General features: G+C 56.7%; 1 protein-coding gene across 1 annotated transcript; it reads left to right on the top strand.

Annotated features, from left to right (window-relative positions):
* Nucleotides 1–619: 619 nt before the first annotated feature.
* Nucleotides 620–4,512, top strand: LOC147121488 (uncharacterized). Its single transcript, XM_085977685.1, has 2 exons — nucleotides 620–1,695; nucleotides 4,035–4,512. Exons 1-2 carry the CDS (start codon nucleotides 649–651, stop codon nucleotides 4,116–4,118), a joined length of 1,131 nt encoding a protein of 376 aa, XP_085833811.1. The 5' UTR covers nucleotides 620–648; the 3' UTR covers nucleotides 4,119–4,512.
* Nucleotides 4,513–9,290: the final 4,778 nt, after the last annotated feature.

The following is a 9,290-nucleotide window of genomic DNA, read 5'->3' as shown; positions in this document are numbered from 1 at the left end:
TGGTGTCTCCTTCCAGTGAGTCTGTCCCGCAGTGTCTCCTTGCAGTTAATGTTTCCCATGGTGTCACCTTACAGTGAGTTTGTCCCGTGGGGTCTCCTTTCAGTGAGTGTGTCCCGTGGTGTCTCCTTCAAATGATTGTGTCCCGCGGTGTCTCCTTCCAGTGAGTGTGTCCCGCAGTGTCTCCTTCCAGTGAGTGTGTCCCGCGGAGTCTCCTTCCAATGAGTGCGTCCCGCAAAGTCTCTCCTTCCAGTGACTGTGTGCCGCGGTGTCTCCTTCCAGTGAGTGTGTCCCACGGTGTCCTGTTCCAGTTAGTGTGTCCCGTGGTGTCTACTTCCAGTGAGTGTGTCCCGCGATGTCTCCTTCCAGCGACTGTGTCCTGCGGTGTCTCCTTCCAGTGAGTGTGTGTGGTAAACCACTGTTGTTAGTATTGTTGTACTTGTCTGTGCATGCCTCAGCTGACTCCGCCCCTGGCTCCACCCTCATGGCTGGGTATAAAGGTCGCTGCTCAGAAGCCTCCGGCCCTTTTGGATACCAGGCAACCCCAAGAGGCATGCTCTGTTCTTTGGTAATAAAAGCCTGTTTATTACTTACTCAATCTCCAGTCTTTTGTAGCAATTGATAGTGCATCAATTTTATTACCAAAGTTAAATGTTGGCTGCGGATGCTGATCAACCGATGGCGCAAAACGCTGAGCAGCAGGCGCTGCTGCGAGCCCTCAGACCAACATGCCTGGACCTAGACCCCCAAGAAGCGGGTTCGTCGACTAAATTCGCACAATGGCTGCGTTGCTTTGAGGCGTATCTGGAAGCCTCGACCGTGACTCTTGATGAAAATAAACTGAAAATCCTGGCCTCGAAGGTGAGCCACCAAGTCTATACTTTAATCCAAGATGCGACGACCTACGCGGCGGCTATCGACCTACTGAAAGGGCAGTATGCACGCCCGGTTAACACGGTCTATGCCAGGCACCTTTTAAGATCTCGCAGACAGCAGCCCGGGGAATCGGTGGAAGCCTTCCTACGGGCACTGCGGGTACTCGGACGCGGCTGCGACTGCAAGGAAGTATCGGCCGCGGCACATGCGGAGGGACTGATACGAGACGCTTTCGTTGCGGGTCTAAGGTCCGACTACTCCCGGCAGAGGCTGCTGGAGAAGGGTGAAATAGACCTGACAAAGGCAGTGTCCCTCGCGCTCTCGCTCGACGCGGCCCACAGAAATATGGACGCTTTCTCCCCTCATCACCCCGCGCCGTGGACGCCGCAATCTTGGGCCATGGGACCGCCACCTCCAACTGCTGCAGCGATGTCCAAGGCACAAAAATGCTATTTTTGTGGCCAAGCTAAACACCCTAGAGCACGCTGCCCCGCGAAGAATGCTACCTGCTCCGGCTGCGGGAAGAAAGGTCACTACGTTAGCGCCTGCAAAGGGAAGACCGCTAACGCCAGCAGCGCTGCGTGCGAACCGTGGGCGCAGCCATCTTGTCCGCCATCTTGGGCTCCCCCAGCCGTGTGGGGACCGTGGGCGCCGCCATTTTGTCCGCCATCTTGGACGCCTCCGACTTTGGTTACGGGGGACCCGGACTCCACCACCGCCTCATCGGACGACCGCATCGACACGCTTGAACATACGCTGGCTTCCGTGACGCTGGATCAATCTCTCCCGCATCAACTGTCCAGGTCCATGATGGACATTACGGTAAACGGCTGCGCCACTACCTGCCTTTTTGACAGCGGGAGCACGGAGAGTTTTATACACCCCGACACGGTGCGCAGTTACTCTCTCCCGGTCCTGCCGACGCGTCATCGCATCTCTATGGCTTCCAAAGCCCAGTCAGCGGACGTCGGTGGCTACTGTATGGTGACTCTTTCAGTGCGGGGTACTGAATACAAAAATTTTAAACTTCTGGTCCTGCCCCATCTCTGCGCTGCCGTCCTACTGGGGTTGGATTTTCAGTGCCACCTTAAGAGTGTCACTTTAGCGTATGGTGGACCCCTCCCCCCTCTCACAGTCTGCAGCCAGCAGTTTTTAAATCGCCCGCCGCGCGCCATTTGCAGCCTCTCCACCCTTAAAGTCTCCCCCCCCTCCTTGTTCGCTAACCTCACCCGCGACTGTAAGCCCATCGCTACCAAAAGTAGGCGTTACAGTGCCGGGGATAGGGGTTTCATTAAATCCGAGGTAGCGAGACTCCTGAAGGAAGGGATTATCGAGAGCAGCAATAGCCCATGGCGAGCACAAGTGGTGGTGGTGAAGGCTGGCGGCAAACAGCGCCTAGTTATTGACTACAGCCAGACGATCAACCGCTACACCCAGCTGGATGCATATCCACTCCCCCGCATATCTGACATGGTCAATCAGATAGCACAATACCGGGTGTTCTCGACGATTGATCTGAAGTCGGCATACCACCAGCTCCCCATCAGGGCTGAGGACCGCCAGTACACAGCTTTTGAAGCTGACGGTCGGCTCTATCACTTTCTCAGAGTTCCCTTCGGCGTCACCAACGGAGTTTCTGTCTTCCAACGGGAGATGGACCGGATGGTTGACCAGAACGCGCTCCAGGCCACTTTCCCATATCTAGACAACGTCACCATCTGCGGCCACGACCAGCAGGACCATGACGTTAATCTAGAGAAATTCCTCCGGACGGCCCAGCGGCTGAATCTCACATACAACAAAGACAAATGTATGTTTCGTACTACGCGCCTTGCTATTCTTGGCTGCGTAGTGGAGAACGGAGTCATCGGCCCAGACCCCGATAGAATGCGCCCCCTTATGGAGCTCCCCCTCCCCCACTGCCAGAAAGCACTGAAGAGATGCCTGGGGTTTTTCTCTTACTATGCGCAGTGGGTGCCCAACTATGCGGATAAAGCCCGACCCCTCATCAAGTCCGCCTCCTTCCCCCTGACAGCAGAGGCCTGTGCAGCCTTCACTCTCATAAAAGGAGACATTGCGAAGGCCACAATGCACGCTGTGGATGAGTCCCTTCCTTTTCAAGTGGAGAGCGACGCATCCGACTTTGCCCTAGCTGCAACCCTTAACCAGGCGGGGAGACCCGTGGCCTTTTTCTCAAGGACCCTCCAGGGCCCCGAGATTCGACACTCCTCTGTCGAAAAGGAGGCCCAGGCCATTGTGGAAGCCGTGCGACATTGGCGGCATTACCTGGCCGGAAAACGATTTACCCTGCTCACTGACCAGCGTTCAGTGGCTTTTATGTTTCATAATAAGCAGCGGGGCAAAATCAAGAATGACAAGATCTTAAGGTGGAGAATCGAACTCTCCACCTACAATTACGATATCTTGTACCGGCCCGGGAAACTCAATGAGCCCCCAGATGCCCTATCACGTGGTACGTGCGCCAACGCGCAGGTTGATAGGCTACAGACCCTCCACAATGACCTCTGCCACCCGGGGGTCACCAGGTTCTTCCATTTTATCAAATCCCGTAACCTGCCCTACTCCATCGAGGAGGTCAGGACCATGACCAGGAACTGCCAGATCTGTGCCGAGTGCAAGCCGCATTTTTATAGGCCAGACAGAGCGAGCCTGATCAAAGCCACGCGCCCCTTCGAGCGGCTGAGCATCGATTTTAAAGGGCCCCTCCCCTCCTCTGACCGCAATGTGTACTTCCTCAATATAATTGATGAGTACTCCCGTTTCCCGTTTGCCATCCCTTGCTCGGACATGACCAGTACCACGGTCATTAAATGTCTGAATGACCTCTTCGCCTTGTTCGGTTTCCCTAGCTATATCCATAGCGACAGGGGCTCATCTTTTATGAGCGACGAACTTCGGCAGTACCTGCTCGCGAGAGGCATTGCTACAAGCAGGACCACCAGCTACAACCCCCGGGGTAACGGCCAGGTGGAAAGGGAGAATGCGACAGTCTGGAAGGCAGTCCTTTTAAACTTAAAATCTAAGGGCCTTCCGACCTCCCGCTGGCAGGAGGTCCTCCCTGCGGCGCTCCATTCCATTCGGTCGCTGCTCTGTACACCCACCAATGCCACTCCTCACGAGAGAATGTTCTCCTTCCCCAGGAAGTCCACGTCGGGGATTTCGCTACCAACATGGCTGACTTCTCCAGGTCCCGTCCTACTGCGGAAGCACGTGAGGACCCATAAGGCGGACCCCCTGGTCGAGAGGGTGAGCCTCCTCCACGCTAACCCGCAGTATGCTTACGTGGTGTACCCGGACGGGCGGGAGGACACAGTCTCCATTCGAGACCTCGCACCTGCAGGTGCTCCTGAAACACCCTCTTCGCCACCCACCGCTACTCCTGCCTACCCCCAGGACACAGTCCCCGCACGAGACCTCGCACCTTCGGGTGCCTCTGAGAGACCACCATCGCTACCTCCCATTACCCATGCTCTGACCCCTGTAGACGGCATGCAGCAGCCCCAGGGTCCGCCACCTGCTACACCTCCTCTGAACGAGACACCGGGTTCACCGTTGGATGCTGCACCATCACCGCCGCTGCTGCGACGCTCAGGACGGCTTACAAGGCCTCCTGATAGACTTCAGTACACGAATTTTTAGTGCACTTCACCCCGCCGGACTCAATTCTAAACAAGGGGTGAATGTGGTAAACCACTGTTGTTAGTATTGTTGTACTTGTCTGTGCATGCCTCAGCTGACTCCGCCCCTGGCTCCACCCTCATGGCTGGGTATAAAGGTCGCTGCTCAGAAGCCTCCGGCCCTTTTGGATACCAGGCAACCCCAAGAGGCATGCTCTGTTCTTTGGTAATAAAAGCCTGTTTATTACTTACTCAATCTCCAGTCTTTTGTAGCAATTGATAGTGCATCAGTGTGTCCTGCGGTGTTTTCTTCCATTGAGTGTGTCCCACGATGTCTCCTTCCAGTGAGTGTGTCCCATGGTGTCTCCTTCCAGTGAGTGTGTCCCGCGGTGTCTCCTTCCAGCGAGTGTGTCCCGCGATGTCTCCTTCCAGTGAGTGTGTCCTGTGGTGTCTCCTTCCAGTGAGTGTGTCCCGCGATGTCTCCTTCCAGCGACTGTGTCCTGCGGTGTCTCCTTCCAGTGAGTGTGTCCTGCGGTGTTTTCTTCCATTGAGTGTGTCCCACGGTGTCTCCTTCCAGTGAGTGTGTCCCATGGTGTCTCCTTCCAGTGAGTGTGTCCCGCGGTGTCTCATTCCAGCGAGTGTGTCCCGCGATGTCTCCTTCCAGTGAGTGTGTCCTGTGGTGTCTCCTTCCAGTGAGTGTGTCCCGCGGTGTCTCCTTCCAGTGAGTGTTTCCCGCGGTGTCTCTTTCCAGTGAGTGTCTCCCGCGGTGTCTTCTTCCATTGAGTGCGTCCCGCGGTGTCTCCTTCCAGTGAGTGTGTCCCGTGGTGTCTCCTTCCAGTGAGTGTGTCCCGCGGTGTCTCCTTCCAGTGAGTGTGTCCCACGGTGTCCTGTTCCAGTTAGTGTGTCCCGTGGTGTCTACTTCCAGTGAGTGTGTCCCGCGATGTCTCCTTCCAGCGACTGTGTCCTGCGGTGTCTCCTTCCAGTGAGTGTGTCCTGCGGTGTTTTCTTCCATTGAGTGTGTCCCACGATGTCTCCTTCCAGTGAGTGTGTCCCATGGTGTCTCCTTCCAGTGAGTGTGTCCCGCGGTGTCTCCTTCCAGCGAGTGTGTCCCGCGATGTCTCCTTCCAGTGAGTGTGTCCTGTGGTGTCTCCTTCCAGTGAGTGTGTCCCGCGATGTCTCCTTCCAGCGACTGTGTCCTGCGGTGTCTCCTTCCAGTGAGTGTGTCCTGCGGTGTTTTCTTCCATTGAGTGTGTCCCACGGTGTCTCCTTCCAGTGAGTGTGTCCCATGGTGTCTCCTTCCAGTGAGTGTGTCCCGCGGTGTCTCCTTCCAGCGAGTGTGTCCCGCGATGTCTCCATCCAGTGAGTGTGTCCTGTGGTGTCTCCTTCCAGTGAGTGTTTCCCGCGGTGTTTTCTTCCATTGAGTGTGTCCCGCGGTGTCTCCTTCCAGTGAGTGTTTCCCGCGGTGTCTCTTTCCAGTGAGTGTGTCCCGCGGTGTCTTCTTCCATTGAGTGCGTCCCGCGGTGTCTCCTTCCAGTGAGTGTGTCCCGTGGTGTCTCCTTCCAGTGAGTGTGTCCCGTGGTGTCTCCTTCCAGTGAGTGTGTCCCGTGGTATCTCCTTCCAGTGTGTCCCGCGGTGTCTCCTTCCAGTGTGTCCTGCGGTGTCTCCTTCCTGCGAGTGTCCCGTGGTGTCTCCTTCCATTGAGTGTGTCCCGCGGTGTCTCCTTCCAGTGAGTGTGTCCCGCGGTGTCTCCCTTCAGTGAGTGTGTCCCGCGGTCTCTCCTTTCAGTGAATGTGTCCCGCGGTGTCTCCTTACAGTGAATGTGTCCCGCGGTGTCGCCTTCCAGTAAGTATGTCCCACGGTGTCTCCTTTCAGTGAATGTGTCCCGCGGTGTCTCCTTTCAGTGAATGTGTCCCGCGGTGTCTCCTTACAGTGAATGTGTCCCGCGGTGTCTCCTTCCAGTGAGCATGTCCCATGGTGTCTCCTTTCAGTGAATGTGTCCTGCGGTGTCATCTTCCAATGACTGCGTCCTGTGGTGTCTCTTTCCAGTGAATGTGTCCCGTGCTTTCTCCTTCCATTGAGTGTGTCCCGCGGACTCTCCTTCCTGTGAGAGTGGCCCGTGGTGTCTCCTTCCAGTGAGAGCGTTCACGGTGTCTCCTTGCATGAGTGTGTCCCGCGGTGTCTCCTTCCAGTGAGTGTGTCCTGAGGTGTCTCTTTCCAGTGAGTGTGTCCCGTGGTGTCTCCTTCCATGAGTGTGTCCCGCGGTGTCTCCTTCCAGTGAGTGTGTCTCGCGGTGTCTCCTTCCAGTGAGTGTTTCCCGCGGTGTCTCCTTCCAGTGAGTGTGTCCCATGGAGCCTCCTTCCAGTGAGTGTGTCCCACGGTGTCTCCTTCCAGTGAGTATGTCCCGCTGTGTCTCCTTCAAATGAGTGTGACCCACGGTGTCTCCTTTCAGTGAGTGTGTCCCGCGGTGTCTCCTTCCAGTGAATGTTTCCTGCTGTGTCTCCTTCCAGTGAGTGTGTCCCGCGGTGTCTCCTTCAGATGAGTCTGTCCCACGGTGTCTCCTTCCAGTGGGTGTGTCCCGCGGTGTCTCCTTCGAGTGAGTGTGTCCCGCGGTGTCTCCTTCAGGTGAATATGTCCCGTGGTGTCTCCTTCCAGTGAGTGCGTCCCGCGGTGTGTCCATCCAGTGAGTGTGTCCTGCGGTGTGTCCTTCCAGTGAGTGTGTCCCGCGGTGTCTCCTTCCAGTGAGTGTGTCCTGTGGTGTCTACTTCCAGTGAGTGTGTCCCGCGGTGTCTCCTTCCAGTGAGTGTGTCCTGCGGTGTCTCCTTCCAGTGAGTGTGTCCTGCGGTGTCTCCTTCCAGTGAGTGTGTCCCACGGTGTCTCCTTCCAGTGACTGTGTCCCGCGGTGCCTCCTTCCATTGAGTGTGTCCCGTGGTGTCTACTACCAGTGAGTGTGCCCCGCGGTGTCTCCTTCCAGTGAGTGTGTCCCGTGGTGTCTGCTTCCAGTGAGTGTGTCCCGCGGAGTCTCCTGCCAGTGAGTTTTTCCCGCGGTGTCTCCTTCCAGTGTGTCCCGCGGTGTCTGCTTCCAGTGTGTCCTGCGGTGTCTTCTTCCTGCGAGTGTGTCCCGTGGTGTCTCCATCCATTGAGTGTGTCCCGCGGTGCCTCCTTCCAGTGAGTGTGTCCCGCGGTGTCTCCTTTCAGTGAATGTGTCCCGCGGTGTCTTCTTACAGTGAATGTGTCCCGCGGTGTCTCCTTCCAGTAAGTATGTCCCACGGTGTCTCCTTTCAGTGAATGTGTCCCGCGGTGTCTCCTTTCAGTGAATGTGCCCCGCGGTGTCTCCTTACAGTGAATGTGTCCCGCGGTGTCTCCTTCCAGTGAGTGTGTCCTGAGGTGTCCCTTTCCAGTGAGTGTGTCCCGTGGTGTCTCCTTCCAGTGAGTGCGTTCGCGGTGTCTCCTTCCATGAGTGTGTCCCGCGGTGTCTCCTTCCAGTGAGTGTGACCTGCGGTGTCTCCTTACAGTGAGTATGTCCCGCGGTGCCTCCGTCCAGTGATTGTGTCACGCAGTGTCTACTTCCAGTGAGTGTGTCCCACGGTGTCTCCTTCTAGTGAATGTGTCCCGCCGTGTGTCCTTCCAGTGAATGTGTCCCGCGGCATCTTCTTCCAGTGACTGTGTCCCGCAGTGTCTCCTTGCAGTGAGTGTGTCCCGCAGTGTCTCCTTCCAGTGAGTGTGTCCCGCGGTGTCTACTTCCTGTGAGTGTGTCCCGCGGTGCCTCCTTACACTGAGTGTGTCCCGCGGTGTCTACTAACAGTGAGTGTGTCCCGCGGTGTCTCCTTCCATTGAGTGTGTCCCATGGTGTCTCCATCCAGTGACTGTGTCCCGTGGTGTCTCCTTCTAGTGAGTGTGTCTCGCGGTGTCTCCTTCCAGTGAGTGTGTCCCGCGGTGTCTCCTTCCAGTAAGTTTGGACCGCGGTGTCTCCTTCCAGTGAGTTTGTCTCGCGGTGTCTCCTTCCAGTGAGTCTGTCCCGCGGTGTCTCCTTGCAGTTAATGTTTCCCATGGTGTCATCTTCCAGTGAGTTTGTCCCGTGGTGTCTCCTTCCAGTGAATGTGTCCCGCAGTGTCTCCTTCGAGTGAGACTGTCCTGCGGTGTCTCCTTCCAGTGAGTGTGTCCCGTGATGTCTACTTCCAGTGAGTGTGTCGCTCGGTGTCTCCTTCCAGTGAGTGTGTCCCTCGGTGTCTCCTTCCAGTGAGTGTGTCCCGCGGTGCCTCCTTCCAGTGAGTGTGTCACGCAGTGTCTACATCCAGTGAGTCTGCCCCGCGGTGTCTCCTTCCAGTGAATGTGCCCCGCCGTGTGTCCTTCCAGTGAGTCTGTCCCGCGGTGTCTCCTTCCAGTGAATGTGCCCCGCCGTGTGTCCTTCCAGTGAGTGTGTCCCCTGGTGTCTCCTTCCAGTGAGTGCGTTCGCGGTGTCTTCTTCCATGAGTGTGTCCCACGGTGTCTCCTTCCAGTGAGTATGTCCCATGGTGTCTCCTTTCAGTGAATGTGTCCCGCGGTGTCTCCTTCCAGTGAGTGTGTCCCGTGGTGTCTCCTTCCAGTGAGTGCGTTCGCGGTGTCTCCTTCCATGAGTGTGTCCCGCGGTGTCTCCTTCCAGTGAGTGTGACCTGCGGTGTCTCCTTACAGTGAGTATGTCCCGCGGTGCCTCCGTCCAGTGATTGTGTCACGCAGTGTCTACTTCCAGTGAGTGTGTCCCGCGGAGTCTCCTTCCAATGAGTGCGTCCCGCAAAGTCTCTC

The sequence above is a fragment of the Somniosus microcephalus genome, chromosome 3, assembly GCF_052327205.1.
Source record: "Somniosus microcephalus isolate GS21.2 chromosome 3, FLI_Smic_1.0, whole genome shotgun sequence".
NCBI classification, from domain to species: Eukaryota; Metazoa; Chordata; class Chondrichthyes; order Squaliformes; family Somniosidae; genus Somniosus; species Somniosus microcephalus.
This window is presented reverse-complemented; position numbering and strand designations above follow the sequence as displayed.

Bases quoted from the DNA above. Each gene is read 5' to 3' on its own strand.
- LOC147121488 (XM_085977685.1), top strand. From the start codon at position 649: ATGTTGGCTGCGGATGCTGATCAACCGATGGCGCAAAACGCTGAGCAG. The intron at 1,696-4,034 runs GTAAACGGCTGC...CTCCTTCCCCAG, and splicing joins GGTCCATGATGGACATTACG to GAAGTCCACGTCGGGGATTT.